The sequence below is a fragment of the Rhipicephalus sanguineus genome, chromosome 11 (assembly GCF_013339695.2).
Source record: "Rhipicephalus sanguineus isolate Rsan-2018 chromosome 11, BIME_Rsan_1.4, whole genome shotgun sequence".
NCBI classification, from domain to species: Eukaryota; Metazoa; Arthropoda; class Arachnida; order Ixodida; family Ixodidae; genus Rhipicephalus; species Rhipicephalus sanguineus.
The window spans coordinates 78,741,699-78,760,799 of NC_051186.1; the positions used below are offsets into that span (position 1 = coordinate 78,741,699).

Below are 19,101 nucleotides of genomic sequence, written 5' to 3' on the forward strand. Positions count from 1 at the left end.
ATTGTTATTAATCCCTTTTCTGACAAGACAAAAGAAGTACTACAATGCATTTTAAAATTTGTAACGATGTACAGACCACTACATATCAGTTATAGGAGCCCCGCAAACCTAAAATTTACGCAGCTTTACATATGCTTTTTACGACCGTGTTTGGACTCCGGGAATGCGGAGGCCCGGCGAATTTCCAGAAAATAGCCTCCAGTTCAGGAAGCTTCCAGGCCAAATAAGGGCAAACATGGCAAAATTACAAACGCGCCATAAAGTAAGAGTAAAGAGTAAAATAAAAGCCGATAATAAGTCACAGCGGACAACTTTCCTTGCTGTTGTGCCACGCAGCAGTTCACATGTTTTCATTTGAACTGCTGCAAGTAAAATATCCTCCGTGTTTAGGTATTATGGATAACAGGTTATCGCACAATGGAGGCGTTGTCCAGAACATTGAAATATATATTTGTTGGACAATAGTTTTGGGCGGGCTCCTCCCTTCGACATGGCTTGACTTCTAACACACACACACACACACACACACACACACACACACACACACACACACACACACACACACACACACACACACACACACACACACACACACACACACACACACACACACACACACACACACACACACACACACACACACACACACACACACACACACACACACACACACACGAGAGAGAGAGAGAGATTCTCTTTCGTTTTCTGGTCGTGCGGTTTTCTACAACACACATGGCGATTCATGTGGCAAAAAGATCAGTTTCACCACATGGGCGAAGCAATGAATGCCATCGCAAGAAATTGTAATGTTAGAAGAAGTAAGGCTGGCAGATAACTCTTTTGCATCCGCTCTCACGTTACTCTACAAAACGCTGGTGTAACATAATACGGCCGCGCCAGGAAGAGATGCGCTTTTCGCACAGTCTCTTCGCGTTGAGAGCGCAGCACGTAGAAGGGTACAGAAGCCGTCCACTGATGCCTGACGAGATAAAGCGCGCGCCAGCGATCGCGACCGCGCCCTTAGAATCAAAGCTCACATTTGCTGCTTGAGCAACCCCCTCCCTTGGCGCCCTTGGGGTCCCTTCATGCTCGTTGAAGACGAGCGGGTTGTTTCCTCTCTGTTCGAGCAGCGTTCGAAGTCAAGTCTAACACGCTGGGAATCTTACTGCATGCGCCCTCCGAGCGACGGAGTTGGGCTGGCTCGTTTGATCTCTGCTTCAGCCACGTTCGTCGCCCCCACTCGCGCGGTTTTACCCGCGGGTAGAACATGCGATGCGCAGGGAGATGTCATCGATTTAGACTGTATACGGAACATGACGGCATCAGTGACGCCGACGGCAATAACCTGTCCAGATTGTCCATTTAATTGCTATCGCAATAAAAAAATGTATCGCAGTTGCACGCCTGTGCAATCTGAGCAAACAGCGGAGCTGGCCAGCAAACGCCACCACTAGAATTGCTCAAACGTTGCAAGAGGTTCCTACGCGTTGTTCTACACACATGAAGGCGAGCGGTAATTGATCATTTCTGCGACAGCGTTAGCCGCTAAAACCTGGCCATGGCGAAACAGAAAAAATAGGTACGTCTGCCATTAGGAACACAATATTAAGTTGGGCGTATTGAGCAGATTTGGGAATTAGCTGTTTCACGTGATGGACGTGGTCCATGCAGAACGACCTTTCTAGGAGCATGCCTGTTCGCTAGCTTGATATAAATACAGCATTTTCTTGAATGGATTGACAGTTCCATTGACACTTGTTTAGTAGCTAGAATACTAAAAACACGCTCGTGGGCCTATGAGAAGTTTACCAATGCTTAGTAAACCGTGTATCATTCCACCATTGTCGGTATTCTTCGGTACCAGCTCATTCCTGATCTATTCGCTAATTCTGTCGCTGGCTCATACAATCTTAACCTGATAGAAACTTCTTACGACTATGACGCTGCCGTCGCATTTCGTACATTTCACTTTTTTGTCCACTCTTTTTCTGATTTGCAAGGTCAATATTTATTGCCAATGTCACGTGATTTATTCACGCAGAAACGTCAAGGAACGACCAGGGACGTGAAGTGCCAATGTCACGGAACGGCGAACGCCAAACAGCCAAAATCCAATCACAAGCTCTGGTCGCGTGCCTACCACTAATACTGTGACTTGCTTGCTTCGTACTTGCACACAAATGTATACATGCCGTGCCAGTAGTATCGCTGAAGCAGGTTCTGGTTTGTAAGTCTTGAGTGCGCCCGCGTGAGCGCTTGCGGGTTGTTGTGAAAAGAAACATAGATTTCCGTGCGCATGTGGCGGGGGATCACTAGCAGCCACCTCCGACCATCAGACGCGTAAATCCGCCGAGAGAGGAGATCGTCTCGAATAGTGAAATGCGTGGCGTGACCACGGACAGTTCTTGAGGCACGGGGATGGATACCCCGCGCCTCCACCAAATGCCACGTGATTTATTCACGTATAAACGTTATGGAATGACCAAAGAAGTGAAGGGCGAATGTCACAGAACGGCGGGCCTCAAGCAGCCGAAATCCAGGCGCGCGCAAGCTCGGGTCGCGTGGTTACCACTACACTGTGGCTTGCTTGCTTGGCTTCTTTGTCGTCTTGTATTGTTCATTACATTGGGCCCCGAATAACGTAGCAATCCTGGCGACTTATGGTGTTGTCAGTATAGCGGGGTCATAATATAGGGCTTGAGGCGACTCACATGGATGATTTCCCTACCACGACGATGCAATTCTTGGGACGGTGTCAAATGCTCAACCTCATAATCGGCTGGAGACATAGGACCGATAGTGCGGTTGGGTCCGTGATATCGAGTCAGTAGTTTCGACGAAAGGCCAGGAGTGTTGGCACGCAAAAACTGCAATTTTGACGAGCTTCCCCGAGTCTACCTTACCTTTACTAACACCTAGCAGCATTCTTTATTAGTCCAAATATGAGTGTTTCAGTGTTGTGTTTGCAACTCATTTTTGCAGTAGGTGGCTATTCCCTCGATGCGCGGCCCGGCCTCGGCAACTCTGACTCATTTTCAGTAGTTTACTGCTTCAGGTGCGGACTCCATGCTCTCCGCTCTGCAGTCAACCTCCTTGATTTTGGTTATGGCGCTCAACTGCTGACCCGAAGATCGCGGGATCGAATCCCGGCCGCGGCGGCTGCATTTTCGATGGAGGCGAAAATGTTTGGGGCCCGTGTACTTAGATTTAGGTGCACATTAAAGAACCCCAGGTGGTCTAAATTTCCGGAGCCCTCCACTATGGCGTCCCTCATAATCATATCGTGGTTTGGGACGTTAAACAATAGATATTATTATTATATTATTCTTGATTTTCTGCTGCAGAGCTTTCCATGTCGATCGTTCTGTCTATCTGTTTGAGCGCACGCTCTATGGCACAAAGAATCCTCTGGTTTCGGTCAGTGTTGCGGAGACAAACAGATAGCATGCCTATAGCAGGGACTAGGGAACAAACGCCTCGAGTTTTCTACTATTTGTGCATACATACAGTGGCATACTTTTTGTGGGCGAAATACTTTACGATACCATCAGACCACCATCACAAACTAGGAACAAGAGGCCAATAGAACTTCGCTTTATAAGAACAGGGACCATAGAGCCTCTGTTTGTTTTGCTAGGCAACCGGCTGAACATAAATACTAACATGCTTACAAAGTACCGTCAAACTAGCTGATAACATACACGCATCTGACGCAAAGATACCTTCATTATATTCAAAAATTATTTATAAATGTATATTCGTAACGCTCCGTTGCTGGCAGGGTTACTCTTCACTTTGTTCGTTGCAACCGACAACTACATAAGTCCAATTCATTATATCGAGTTTTGACTGTATGACTTATTGTTTTGTTTCTTCATATATAGCAAATTGTCGTTCCAGGACTGTGCAACTGCTGTGCCACGTAGGAAGTCAATGATGCCCTTTCAAAGAACGAGGCGAATTGCCTTTTACAGATATGCTGTGTACTTTCAAGGAGATTCGTAATTGCTCAAATAAGAAAGAAATACGCTATTCTACCGTTCAAATCTTGACCGCAGGAGACATCATGTACTACGACGAAGACGGCCGCGTCTACTTCGTGGACAGGCTGAAGGACGTCATTAAGTGCCAATACCAGGCGGTGTCGTCCATGGAGCTGGAAAGCCTGCTACAGGCCCACCCCACTGTGGCCGACGCCTCCGTGGTGGGAATTCCGAAGACCAAGTACGGTGATTCCCCGGCTGCGTTCGTTGTTCTGCGAGATCCGTCATCTGCGTCACCCGAGCTGGCAGCTGAACTCAAGGAGCACGTCGCAAGTAAGCCACATCAATGACGTTTGAACAGCGGAGCTCTTTAAGCTTGGCAAGCCCCCATCCACTTTTCGCAGAAACTGCACCTAGCTATGACGTCACAACGCGTTGCCTAGAAACCACCTGGCGCCGCTGAGCATGCGTTTGCAGCGCCGCGCCGAGCCACGCCCAGCTCCGCCCACGGCGTCGTCTGTGCATCAACTCCCGCGAGAACGGGTTCCTCTCACGCGCTTCTTTGCCATGCAAATATCAATAAAGACGTTTTACTATCTCTCTCTCGTGCCATGCGCCCGATAAAAGCCTCGCCGAGCGATGACATCACCATGCGTCGCGTAGCAACGCGTTCGACAGCTGGCAACGCGTCTGTCTGAGGCAAGCAGCCGGGAAGGAGAAGAGAGGCGAGCGTTAATCGAAAACTCTGCTCGGCGAAGTGGATAGGAGGAAGGAAAGGAGGAGGAGAACAGAAGTGAAGAGGAGGAGGATAAATAAATAAAACAAAATAAGGTTTCTTGGCGAGAGGGGCTCGAACCCGAGTACCCACGGTCGGAAGCCGAGCGTCGTAACTATCGTACTATCCAGGCTCGCTAGCAGGGCAAGCTTTTATGGGATTGCTTTGTTATGTGCGAGAGAACGAAAAAACGATGAAAAGAAAGAGAAAGAAAAAGGAAAAGAAAGAAAAAGGAACAGATAGAAAGAGACATTAGGTATAGAAGAACAGAAAGTTGGGCGAGTTCGTACTGATTCATAAAGGTACTTGGAAGCAGGAAGAAAGAGAAAGAAAGCATGGCATAGCCATGTATTATACAGTATAGCACAGCCACGGCGCTTTTTCATCCAGCGGCCGTGGTACAGCAAGAGGGCGCGGAAGCGAAGTAATGGTGATGAGAAGAAAAAGCAGTAGGGAAATGGGTAAAGCATAGCATATCCACGTATACTAGAGTGTAGCAAGGGGGTGGAAAAGAGAAGTGAGCGTGTGGGGGAGATAAATAAGAACGGAAACTCCACAAGGTTCGCTAGGCACTAGTTCGCAGCACTAGTGCCTAGCTGCCCCAATTTTCTGCATTGTGCCATTTCCTTTAAATGAAAGGAAGAATATTTTTTGAGCAACAGTCAAGAAGGTTAACGTTATGAATTCGTTTGACAACCTTTCTGAGAAGTGGCCTTTTGTAGCAGAGCTGTTACATACCAGATTCCGGCAGATCGCTGCGTTCGTAGACCAACAAAATTGGCCGCGTATCTGCGTGCTTCGCTGCAAATGTCGTCTAAAGACGATAGAAGAGGCGCTGTGAGATATGGACGCCATCTGGCAATACGTCGAGAAACATGAGTGTTGTGTTGCGGGCTGGTAGTCCCGGCGCAGCAGCAGGCGAAGACCGGCGGTGACCAACGCGACCGGCGGGGACGCCAGCCAGCCCAAACACGCGGTTTGGCGCGAAGCGCTGAAGCAGACGAAACGTCCGCACTCAACGAGTACTCTCCACGCACTCTTTTATTTACACGTCGCCTGGGTAAAACAGGAATGCCAGAGCGGCGCCCCATGACATTCGTACAGTGCAATACAGAACCGAAACCGAAACACAATAATGAGCTCGTGCAGAGGGCACGGAGGAAGGCAAGTTTCAGCGCAGTCGCATTTTCAGCGCAGCTTAAGAAACTAGGGTCTTTAGCATTACGTATGTATGCATTTTCTATTAAAGGAACACACCAACTAATACTTACCTAGTGATGTTGCGCCTCAGGTATGCGTAATGTTTGCTTTTTGATTGACAATGTACACAAGTATGAACCTAGTCAGCCGTTCAAGGTGGCTGGCCCTTGGGCAAGTGGTTCAACTTTGGCCGTATGGTTGAATCGAGTGACGTGCCGACAAACAGAAAGACAGACAGACCAAAATTTCTCCGTTTAAGCATCCCAAGAAAGACTATCGTCTTTAAAACAAGAGCTGTTTCCGTCTCGTATTTGGTCGTTGTGGTGGCGCGCCTTTCTCGGCTACTGCTCTGCGTTATACAGTGGCGTAGTGGTGGCGCAATTCTTTCCTATGCAGAACAACACGTAAAGCCGATATGGAGCGCACATATGAATGATTCAGGCTTCGCAAACATTCCATGTCTTTTCACGCGTTTCGCCTAGCGGTCTTTATGGGCCGGCTCAATATACTGACGGACGCTAGAAAGAAGACGCAATAACATGCTTTTCGCCATGCGCTCCTAAAGGGGCCGCTCAAGATGCTGACGAATGCTAGAAAGGAGACGCAATGCCGACAAATCCGAAAACAGCGTTTTAGTAAACTGACCGGAACTACGCGTGACAAGGAATTGCCGACATTTGAATCAAGGCGCGCCGAAGCAGAATGTGGTCAGTAAAATCGGGAAGCATTTTGAAATGCAGAAGTAGTCAGCTTATTCTTTGGGTGCGACGTGCGGTGCTTATCTGTTCCTATCTTAATCTATTAACGGGAGCGAAAAACAATTTCGACTGTCTGCAACAAGAAGCGCCGCGGTGGTTGCCCCTGAGTTTTAAGCTTCACAGAAAACAAAAACAGGTTGATGTTGCGGTTTTCTCGGGCACAGATGGAAATAAACCTATTAGCACCAAACACCATACGCGAATGTAAGGGGTGGCGCTGCGCAGGTGAGATGCCTGGCCGCTTTTCATGAAGAGATTCGGCCAGGACGCACTTGCGGTAAAATTTCGTCACTTCCTCGTCACGGACTTCCGGTCTGACGTAACACAGAGGCCGTGTTTTCTGTTCGCAGGGAGCTATCAGTTTCGATTTCGCCCTTAAAGTTCGATGGTGAATATCTCCAATTGCGTGCAACTTTCGTTATTTCTAAAAAAAAAGGCTATGCCATAAATCTACACGCACTACAACTTTATAATATAAACAACTGCCATTTAATCAATAATTTAAAAAGGTAATTAACGAGTTTTTGTTAACTGGTCTCATCAATGTCAGTTTAGTTGAGGCAATGTAGTTCCACCTCGACATTGAGTATGTGTGCGAAAATGACAGGAGCACGAGTGCTATAGAATTTTTATTAAATAATTTCTACTGTCTAAAAAAGAACACCCCTTATACTTTTCGACATGTTGAGAAATACTTTGTCGCAACGGAGTAGAGAAATAGGTTCATACAAATTTTGTAACAGCAAGGAGATTCACAGAAATGCTTGCAGCACCGAAATTATTAAGCGAATGTCTCGGACAATAATTGGTGAAACTCTACTTGGAAGGAAGGCAATGAAATATTGGAGTCAATCATTCGTACTCTGGCGTACAACGGCCTAGCTTTCACGATGTCTGACAGGAACAAGCGTGGCTCTCGTGCGAGTTCGCTATATTTTGCGTGCATATCGCCTTTAATTTGTCTACATTGACAAAGAAACCGAAGTTGATATTTCCTGTTACCTTACTCTGCGAATGTTTAAAGATATTGTCGAGACATTGCAATCGCGCACTTCTTTACCATAGCAGTAATTCATCACACTCTTCCGCAGGCCAAACTGAAAAGTTCAAGCATCTCTACGGAGGCGTGGTGTTTGTGGACCGTTTGCCAAGGAACACAAACGGCAAAGTCATCAAGCGTCAACTGAAGCATATGTATGACAAGTCGAAGATATACTAAAGACCCAGTTGATATCGTCATCTGTTACATCAGAAAAGAAATTAAAAACTATGGTAGCTTCGAACTACTGGTGCCAAGCCTGAATGAAGAGCGGACCTGGGTGGCCTTCCTTTGACTTTCTTTCTGTCATTATGTTTTTTGTACCTGTTGCTTTTTATTAATTTTTGTCTCTCTATCTCTCTCTATGTATTCGTTTCTGTTTCTCGCTCTATCTTTGATTCTCTTTATTTCTCTTTCTTGCTTGCTCTCTGCATTTTCTATCTCTTTTACGTGGCTGTTTCTTTTTATTGCGCTAGCAATTATATGAACAGTCTCCGCTGATTATATATATATATATATATATATATATATATATATATATATATATATTATATATATATATATATATATATATATATATATATATATATATATATATATCAGCCACAAAGAATAATTCAGGAAAACTTTCCAGCGCGCGGAATTGAACGGGCGATCTCTCGCTTTGCAGCGCCTGGCTTTAGCAGTTAGGCCACCAAGAGTACCGTCTTTCAGCCTGCTAACGGCGAGCTATTAGCGAGTTTTAGTATAGCGGGAAACGCTTACGTTAGCGTTAGCGTGCGTCTCAACGCTAACGCTAAACCGGAACGCTCTGCGTGTCAACTGGTGGTCTTTTAGTACAGCGGAAGGCATTCCCGTTAACGCTAACGCAACCACATGCAGTGCCATTTAGACATAAAACCACTAAATGCATTGTAGAATCCACAAAAGCGCCACCAAGTCGAGCTGATCCAAAGTCACCACTGTTGCGTCTCCATGTCGCGTTTGCAGAAGTGTTGAGTTCTGACACATTGGTTTCTGTCGACATGCCGCGTTCGAGAATTCTTCAAGACCCCTATTACCTGGCCTTGTTAAGCTGGGACGCATCACGCGTCACATTCATGCACTGCCGCGAAAGGCATGAAGGGAGACGACGCCTGACATGTATGTACTTGACTTGTGGCCGTATCTTGGAAAGAGGCGACTAAAGACAGCGTCGCCATCTCTGCGCTGCTACAGAAAACATGAGCGAACCTTGCAAACGTCATCTTTGCTAAGCCTTCTGCAGCGCAAATCCACTTTGTATCTCAAAAACTGAGCTATTTTATCGGCGGTCACGTTTGGCGAGCCTCATTACTCAAATCTAAATCAAAAACGAACATTATTAGGAATGAATAAGTTTAATAATGCAGGACGACGGCTACAAAGATTCGAAGTGGACGGCTCTCGCTTCAACAGGCACCGCCATCTTGCCCTACGTACGGGATCTCTTGCGTGCGTTAGCGTTGAACGCTATATTCCAGAAATAGCGTTCGTACGTAAGAGCTCGGGCTACGTTTACGTTCTGCTCATGCGCAGTTAGGAGCACGCAACGCTAACGCTAACGCTAAATCCTTGCGTTTGCTGTTATCCGCTATACTAAAACTCGCTATTTATATACACCATTTACTTCAGCGTGCTTTCACCACATAGATGGCGCGATGTGTGCGCGTGGCGCGCTTTAAAGATCGTCGTCCCGCTCCTGCGAACGCCGTTGCTCTACGCCCTACAGGGCGTGGTCGCCTTCGTGCACTTATCTCGAGGAAAGAAGGGGGCGGCCGGGGGGGGGGGGGGGGGGGGTTGGAGCGGAGGTTTGTGTGTCTTGTGCTTTTCCCGCGATGTCCGCGCTGAAGTCACAGAGCGTACGAAGGTCACTTCGCTCGCTGCAGCGGCCGCGTTTGCGAAAGGAGCGCGCTGTTCAAACAGAAATAAGTAACAACTGTGAGAGTTCGCGCTCGTCCTGTGTGTACCTGTTCGTTGGTTTCGTGCGGCCTGCTTTATGTTTTAGCAGTGAGCTTCAAGTGTCGAGCTGTGACGCAGGATAGTTCGCGCTCGTCCTGTGTGCGTTCTTTTCGTGCGTCCTTTGGGCTCGAACGATGCGCTGGCAATTTCGAGCTGCTTTCCGTTCTTCGCGTTACATTCCAATTTGTTGCTATCGCATACATTGCTTCGCCGTTGCGGCGAAACTGTGACTTTTTTTTTCTGTTTCACTCTCATTCTATGTCTTTCTCGGGCTTTCTATCTCTGTACGTCTTTATTCCTTTTATTTCTTTCTTTTTTTCTCTTTCTTGCTCTATCCCTTTGTTTCTGTCTCCCTCTCTCTTTTCTCTTTCTTTCTCTCTCTTTTTCTTTTCTTTCTATCTCTCTCTTTCACGTGTTGCACGCGCTCCACTTCACCGAGCAGAGTTTTTGTTTAACGCTCGCACCTGCTGTACTCGGTAGTTGGGTCTTGCCTTATACCTGTGGCTCAAAACCACCTATGGTTTTCTGCGGACACAAAAGTTTTTACGGCCGGCATACACAGCTACGCTGTTAAAAAGCTTCAACAGGCAAAAAAAAAGAGAATACAACACGCTTTCGCGATTCAAACGCGGCCACAGCCATCACGCGCAAATTGCCGGCACGGCGATTTAACCGACTCGGTCACGGCGCACGCCTGCCGGTGTGCGACACGATGGGTATTATCAAGATACTACGGTAAAAGACGCGACTGCGTTGTAGAAAACGTCATATTGGAACGTCTTTTACTTCACGCCAATACATTATGGCAGACTCAAATGAAAGCTATCTCTTTTTACGCTCACACCTCAGGACGATTAGTAGGTTTCTGTCCCGTTTTTTTTTTCAGACGGGCCGTTTTTGTCCTGAAAAACAAGACGTCATTTCGGTAGCTTCCACAGGTTCCCAATGTTAAAATGTGAAGCCCCGATGTTAACCGTGCTGCATTTGTGAAGTGCGGTACAACTCCTAGAACGTGCCTTTCTACGGACGTTGCGCTTCCACATTTTTTTTATCGCCAAAAAATGACCCTGTGCCGTTAAAAACGCGGGAGCTTCCAGCAGTGGCCGCTAGGAGTGCTGATTATCTAGTGTTCCTGACAGCTATAGTGAACTAGAACATATATCCTAGTGGTGCGAACGGAGGAGCCTGGCAATGCAGCGGCTGAAACCGAACACGTCTCCTCGCCGCAAGGATCGCGGATTCACTTTTTTCTAGCGCTCCGATGCGTTCGCCTATAGTGGACTCACTATGCGTTGCTCTTTTTGTTGCCACCCTGCAGTTACTATAATTCTTTTGACAAGCGTCCAATCCTGACAGCACTGCTCGGCGCCGCCGTTGAAGAATGGTGAGACGCCATGAGCTGGTGTATCACTGGCGTCTGAAATATGGTAGCTGTGCCTTAGTCGAAGCAGTTGTAGTGAAATATAAAGAAAAATATAAGAGTATGATAATAAATTATAACGATTCCAGTTCACTAAAAGACACCGCAGTTGTAAGTCCTTACTCCAAAGGAGAGATAATGTGTCCGCTGCCGGGACATCGTGCAGTTGTAAAGGCTGAGGAAACAAGCGCTTTAATTTGTCATTCTTCTAATGTGTTAACTTCCAAATAATACAAACAAAATTATCATCCCCAGCGTATTGTCCACTTTTCGATCTCACGGAGTCGCTGCTCGCGAGTTGCTTAAAATTAGAATGAAATTATTCTCAAGCGCGGGTACAATTACGTGTATACGTTGTTTCGGCCTCCTCAAACAGGTGAGTACAATATTTCTTGGAAGTTAGTCGAAGCGAACGGCATACACGTTCTGTGTTAAATGCGTTAGACAGTTTTATTTGGGCATCTGCAGCAGCCATTCCCAATGACAGGCTGCCTCCACCTATTTGTAGCGGGCGCTCAAGTAAAACTTTCTATTAATGCACGGCACCGCTACAACGACGCGGAACGCGGAGAAACACATACAAGAAACGCGCGCAAGCGCTTACAGCAGAAGAGGCGGTGCGACCAAGGAGGTTAAAAAAAATTGATGGAGTGGCGATTATTACGCAAGCGTGAAGCCGTGCCCACCAAAAGATGGCGGCTGCGCCCGCCATCTTAGTAGGGGCACGATACACCATCGGCATTTTGCGAAGGAAAGCGAGCGTTTTCCACGCACGCCAGGCGAGTTTAATATGGCAAGTTTTACGGGTCAGACACTGCTCCAAGAGTGTCATTGTGTTACTAGTTTCCGGAAATAAGCCTCAAAGCCATGGCAAATTTTATTCGAGATCAATCGCCAATACTCCTCTCGACGGGTTACTTTTGTCGGAAACAAGGATCTTTAATTTTATAATTAACGTAGTACTCACACTAACAGAAAAAGCCGATTTGATCTCCATGTAGGCACCACCAGAAAAGAGCATGTTTCCGAGCTCTTTGGTGGGCAAAAGCTGGCTTCACTTTTGCTGGCAAGGCGTTGCGAGAGCTTTCACTCCAGAATTTTAGGGGCGAAGCTCCTTAAGGCGGCACCCGTTCGTCCCTCGTAGTCGTAGTCGTAGTGCGTAACCAGTCTTACGCTTTGACCTCCAAGGTGGTGCTGGTGGGAGATTTCTCCTGTGCGTTGTTGAACAATAAAAAATACGCAGCGTTAGCTAAAAGCCGACTTCTTCTGTCTCTCATTCCCATTAGCAGCCATTCTTTACCTCCAAGGTAGTGCCTGGTGAGATTTCTCCTGTGCGTGATTAAACAATAAAAATTTTGTTCAAAACGCCGTTGATTGATGAAATAAAACCAACGAAAGACGGGAGATGTTTTGTAAAAGCAAAACGAAAGAACGCCAGATGTTTCTAAAGCAAAACGAAAAGACGCCAGCTGCTTAACGAAAGACGCCAGATGTTTTCTAAAGCAATGGTTTTCTAAACAATGAAAATTCACAGCGTACATGTAAAATTAAAGTGAGGTGCAAGTCGTCATAACTCATCGAACCTTTAGTATAAACGCGCCCGATCTCACGTCGGTGACGATGTACTGGGCAGAATTCACGGAAGATTCACGGTTTACCGATGAACCTCCGCAGCTTCGCCCACTCATCATCATTCACTCCGTGGATATGTTGTGATTTTTTTTTAAATGCGAATGCATTTCTTAGTCGGGATATGTCAGGCGTCCGGCGTTGTCCGCGCGCCTCTCCGCTCTCACTCCCTCTCCCATAGCAACAGCTGCGGGCGCGCGCGCTTATCCTCGCCCCTAGCGACCGGAGCAGGTGGTGCGGGCGGAGTAGCGGAGAGTGAGTGGAGAGGAGGAGCGTGCTCTGGCGTGTGAGGGCGCTCGCATCGCGGGAGCTCGGCGGAGCTCCCGCGTGTGTGGAGAGAGTGTAGGAGGGGGTAGGTGCAGTTCGCCGCTCCTTCTCTCGCCGTTCGCTCTCTCTCCTCCCTACGCCTCCGCCTCAATGCAGTGCGTTTGAAACACGTTTGTACCGTTTGTGCTGCCTTGGCACAGCCTGAAAACAGCGCGTTCTAAACGCGTATGTGCTGCATTGAAGGCGGTGGCAACATCCCTGAGGTGATTACGAACGCACGTAGGAAGCGTTCGTTGAAAGAGACACCCAAAAGGGAGACACTTGAGCGCGTCGATGTGCCCAGCTTTACGCCAATAAAATTACTACGCCGTGTACTCTCGGCGCAAGAAATGCATTCGCATGTCCTCACGATTCCCTTCGGGGAGGTGTGGGCATTTTTTTAGGGGCGAAGCTCCTTAAGGCGGCACCCGTCCGTCCCTCGTAGTCGTCGTCGTCGTAGTAGTGGTAGTAGTAGTAGTCGTAGTCCGTAACAAGTCTTACGCTTTGACCTCCAAGGTGGTGCCGGTGGGAGATTCTTCCTGTGCGTTGTTGAACAATAAAAAATTCGCAGCGTGCGCGTTAACTAAAAGCCGAATTATTCTGTCTCTCATTCCCCATTAGCAGCCATTGGCATGTTCCAGTAGGAAACGTTAGTAGAAGTAGAAGTGTAAGTGTTACCTAAAAGCCGACTTCTTCTGTCTCTCATTCCCATTAGCAGCCATTGTTTACCTCCAAGGTAGTGCCTGGTGAGATTTCTCCTGTGCGTGATTAAACAATAAAAATTTTGTTCAAAACGCCGTTGATTGATGAAATAAACCAGCGAAAGACGACAGATGTTTTCTAAAAGCAGAACGAAAGAACGCCAGATGTTTCTAAAGCAAAACGAAAAGACGCCAGCTGCTTAACGAAAGACGCCAGATTTTTCTAAAGCAATGGTTTTCTAAACAACGAAAATTCACAGCGTACATGTAAAATTAAAGTGAGCTGCAAGTCGTCATAACTCATCGAACCTTCAGTATAAACGCGCCCGATCTCACGTCGGTGATGATGTACTGGGCAGAATTCACGGAAGATTCACGGTTTACCGATGAACCTCCGCAGCTTCGCCCACTCATCATCATTCACTCCATGGATATGCTGTGATTTTTTTAAACCTCCTTGGGTGCGACTAGAAAAAGTTGCACTGGCGCCACCTGGATCTTTCTTCGCCAAGAGGAACGCCTGAACCCTCCCGTTCGCGCCACTAGGAAGTTGGTTCTAGTTCACTATACTGACAGCTGAATCTGTGGATCGTGTTGATTTTTTAACTGGATATTAGAGACAAGACGACACAAGAAACTTAAGAAAGTCCGTGCTATTTCGACATGTCCGTACAGATTAAATGTGATTGTGTCTTCACAGATGTGCAGAGAGCTGCATACATTTCGCGTCTTTGTCAAGCGCGTCTTGTCGAGAGGCAGTCAGCTTGTCTGCAAAACGACGGCGAAATCAAATGGACGCACCCTCACGCTCCACTCAATTCATTTCACAGGTGGAGCAAGATGTGCGTTCTATGTTTCGCTACTCGCACGATCGTTCTGCTCACGCGCACTACAGATCCTTTTACGCGTTTGTTTGCACATCGGTAGCATTCCTCCATAGAGTTTCATTGTAACCTAGAGAGGAAACTGGCGCTGCGATCGTTCAACCACCATGGGAATGATGGGAAGTACCGGCTTCGGATTGGATAGCGTTAGCTAGCGAACTGTCTACGGATCTTTTTCTGCAGTTTCAGTTTCGTTCTTTGCGAGATGTGGGCAGCGGGGTGCGTTGCAAAGCACTCAAGCAGTGCCTTTGTTGTTCAAAGAGGCTAAAGACTGCTAGGTTTCTTGGTTTGCTGCGACGTTGCAGCTTTACAGGTTGTATTTGACAGTTTTAGCAAAGCGTCGTGCACTCACCGCTGCGCATAGATGTAGCGTCCCATGCCAGTACAGGAAATTGCATAGAATTCACATTTTGTGATAAGCGCTACTTGTCAAAACTTATTCAAATCGACTGCAAACGACGGCGAAGCTAAGTAGACGCACCGTCAAGCTCCTCTGACTCGACTTCACAACAAAACGAGAAATGCGTTTGGGGCAGACCACTTGGACAGACGCATCTGGCATCGCAACAGACGATACGTTAAGTGTTTCTCTCTCAATACAGTACTGTTATTTCCATAAATAGATAATGCGTACTTTCTAGGGAAACACAAGCGTGTTTGTTTTAAGTGTTGTAAAGGAAATATTTCATTATATTGTGAAGCCAAATCTGGAATACAACTGCAGAGTAATGCATACCCTGATGGTTAAATTTGTTCAGGTTTCAGCTTCATCTCACGGTCGCGCAAACTTTTTGCAGTAAGTTTTTACGTACAGAAGAATGAAGCAAGTTTTAATTGGAAATAACTTCATATCGCTTTGTTTTACCCTCGGCAAACGAGCGTCGCGAATCTCAAGAACCTAATCCATCCGAAGCAAATCCGAAGCCTGTACTTCCCATCATTTGAAGCGCCGCCTAAGGAGCCCGCGTAGAGCGCCAGATTCCCCTCTAGGTATTATTGTAAGAAACTCTATGCATTCCTCCATGATCGGTAGCATGTGCAGGTCCGGAGTGTAAGTGTCCAGTGTTTCATAACACGTTTCGTGTCGTGTAGCTATGGCGTAAGCGATGCGTTTCGGAGAATATTTATATCTATTACATGTGACCTAATGAAAACCATCTTCCTTATTATTCTTTCCACAATAGCTACAACCTTATTCGACAGCTGGTGAAGGTTACTCAGCCGACAGTTTGTCCAACAGGTGGGGCAGCAAAACGGTCCGCTAGAACAAGCGGGGCGACGCTAAGCCGCTTAGCTATTGCTCTTCCTTTCGTGTTGCGCTCCGCTGCCCTCCCCGCTCGTCAGGTGGGCCCGCGGTTCCGCTGAGCCGCTTAGCTATTACTCACTCTAAAACACACAAACCACTGCAAATGAATAAGAGCGATGGTGGCACAATGAAATGCATTCCATATGTGACAAGCAACAAATGACTGTTAAGCAAGATGAGGTGGCGGAGGGGGTGTTTTCACAGTTATGTGGAATTCCAATGACGGACTCGGGGGAAGTTTTTCTGCTCCTTTTGGAGCATGTGTGTTCCAATGACTAAGTAAGGGCGGGAGTGAAGCGCTCCAAAGAGAGAGTCGGAGTGAATTCAGAGAGGGAGTCACTCCGCGGAGCAGGGAAAGTTGCTCCGCCAAAATCGGTGGAGGAGACCAGAAGTCGGCGTGACGTACTACCTTTAACACGTTTGCCCGCTTTTGTCTGTCTACTAACACGTGCTCCTTTTCTGTGTCTGTGTTTTTTGCGATGCGTTTAATGATGTTTGCCTACTTGGGGGCGCCGCCGGTAGTCGTCTGTTTTGGTAGTAATGACGGATGACATGGATGGCTCAGCAAATCGTGCGGCATCGCTTCCGCTGCTCGATAGCGACAGCTCCAAGCCAGAAAGGTTCCTCCTCGAGCGATTCATCAGATAACGAAAGCGACGCTGAAACGGCCGCGTACGGGCGGAGATCCGGCAGAATGCGACAGCGGAATGGAATAACTACACGCAAGATGTTCTGGGCAACTCGTCACTCAGAAGATGGAACTTCCGCTTCCGCCTTGCTCCGGCGATTCCGGTTGCGTTACAATCGCGTATTTGGAGGCATTGCTTTGTGCCAGAGTTGAGTGCTCGTTCGCGGAGTCCGTCGGCTGCTCCGACTCCACCGTTGGAATTCAACATTAGTACCCAATTCTCCCATTTTGCCGGCTTGAATGATCAGCCCTGTCAATTCGTCTCGGTATGACGATACCATAGAAATAACAACAATGTCGGACAGCAGCATTCGTCAGGTTCATTTTAGGCATAGTCTAATTGCTTTCTCGTAGGTGTATTCCCTGCCCGCATGTGCTCGTCGATCCGGCCAGCCGATAATTCATTTGGCTGGGAGTAAAACAGAGCTTGTATAGTACTCATCCGAGCGCAAAGGCAAGTGCATCGCTGCGTTTGCTTTTATTCGTCCCCATTACAGCGCTCCTGGTCATACGTCGGGAACCTGGTCGGACAGTTGACCTTGTAGTTGTCCACGCAGTGACGGGGGATTGCTTGAACGACGTCAGGTTTCACCCAGAGCATACAATCTGCGAGAAGAGTAGAAGAAAACCAGTCACACGTATATCCGCGTCAACAACAAGTCAAGGAGCTGTCAAGAAGAAGAGCCACACGTGTCTCTGAAAGAAGGTTTGCAGTTGAAGAAGCTAGAGTTCGCGTGTCCATGGCATCAAATCTGGGACCGGGGCCATACTGGGATGGTTACTTCACTACCGGAAACAATGAAAGGCTGGCAGTGGGCAAGTCTTCGATAGAGCTTTTTCTGTGACAATCCATTTCCCTTTCGGGCAAGTATATAATAGTTGCACCACGTTGTCACCACGTTTGCCCTCTTATTTTATTCAGGCTTTCTGGCCTGCCAACGAAGATAATACCGCCTATATTCTTCTTGGCGACATCTGCTATTGGTTAGTTTCAGCAGCAACTCACTCTGTGCATGAGCGCGTACATATGTATATCAGTGACTATATGTGATAGTACCACGCACTGCTTTCTGGCGCCATGCTTATCGTCCACCTCCATTGCCCATAGAAGTGTTCGCGAGCTGCCGCGACCGCCTTGCAAAAAGGAAGCGATAAATAGACAGAGAGAGAAAGAAAGCGAAGAAAGAGAAAGAAATATAGGAAAAGGGAGAAAGAAAAATTGAGTGAGAAACAAAGAAATCGAAAGAAACATATACAAGAAAGAAGTACAAGAAACAGAGAACGATAGAAAAAGAGAAGAAAGAAGGAAAGAGAAATAGAGAGAAACATAGAAAGAGAGAGAAAGAAGACGACATAGAAAGAGAAAGAGAGAGAAATGAAGATAGAAAGAGCGAGAAAAAATATATAGAGAGAGAACTAAAGAAGCAGAAAAAAAACAGGTACAGAAAAGACATACAAGAAACAGAAAGAAAGAGAAAGAAATAAAGAAAAAAATTACACCATCTCCCACTAATGGGAACCATGTGGGGATGCGAAGAAGCGCTGGGTATTCACCTGTGTTTCCATTGTTGTTCCATTTTTGTTTCCGTGTATGTTTCATTGGTGTGTGGAGTTGTGTAAATGTTGTGTACCAGTAACGTTACCCCCCGAGCTCGATGTTTCCGTTGCGCTTCGGCTTCGCGTCGCCTCGCAGCTTCGAGATTCGCTTGCCGGCGTTGCCGTTTACGTTCAGCTTCGCGAGCGTCCATAGCGCCGTTGCGAAGGAGAGTGCAACGGGAGCGGGCGCACGCCGCATTATGTACGAGCGCACAGCTGTGGCGGAGAGAGAGAAACGGGAGAGGAGAAACGAAGTGGAGGCAGCGCTCACGCCACCTCCTCCACCCCAGCTCCTACCGCCCACGCGAGGAGAGAGGGGAGAGATGGCGCATGCGCAGTGGGGAGCGGACGCGTGAGGGAAGGACGGACACAGCCCCGAGCGAAAGCTGCTTCGCATCTAAAAATAGAAAAACCAGGAAGGGCACCCAGCTGCGCCCTTCATCCAGGCTTGGCACCACTAGTGCAAAGCTGGCATATTTTTTTTTTGTATTCTTGTGATGCATAACATTGGTAGAGGCTTAGTTGTATGACTGTGAATACTATTATATAGTTCGCCGCAGGTGCCAACCTTGCGTTCAGGAAGTTTGGCTCTCGGAAATATTCAATTCATAGAATAAACACGCTTTATACGTGTGTATGCCATCAGTAGGCAAATGCTGCAATAGCTAAATCAGATTCTTTTGCACGGTGAGTTGTAGCTGACACGGGCCGACAACTCAAGCCTATTATGGGTGTTGCGTCGCCATGCGGTTTGGCTGCCGCATGTCTAAGAGAACTGTTGCCCTTTACTATAGCGCCGTTGTGGAACTGACAGACCCCACAATGTAGTGTCAGCC

At 47.3% G+C, this 19,101-nt stretch overlaps 2 protein-coding genes across 4 annotated transcripts in view; one reads left to right on the top strand and one right to left on the bottom strand.

Moving 5' to 3' along the window:
- The window catches only part of LOC119373819 (probable 4-coumarate--CoA ligase 2), a 40,108-nt gene extending 32,057 nt beyond the window's left edge, over nt 1-8,051 (top strand). For both annotated transcript variants that reach the window (XM_037643882.2, XM_037643883.2), the window contains 2 exons: nt 4,059-4,316; nt 7,808-8,051. In XM_037643882.2, the coding sequence (XP_037499810.2) occupies nt 4,059-4,316; nt 7,808-7,935 (386 nt within the window). In that variant the 3' untranslated portion in view covers nt 7,936-8,051. The remainder of the gene's footprint in view (nt 1-4,058; nt 4,317-7,807) is intronic.
- Nucleotides 8,052-17,112: 9,061 nt separating this feature from the next.
- Nucleotides 17,113-19,101, bottom strand: part of LOC119373447 (uncharacterized) — a 33,312-nt gene continuing 31,323 nt past the window's right edge. For both annotated transcript variants that reach the window (XM_049420396.1, XM_037643468.2), the window contains exon 5: nt 17,113-17,275. The gene's annotated coding sequence lies outside the window, so the exon portion shown is untranslated. The remainder of the gene's footprint in view (nt 17,276-19,101) is intronic.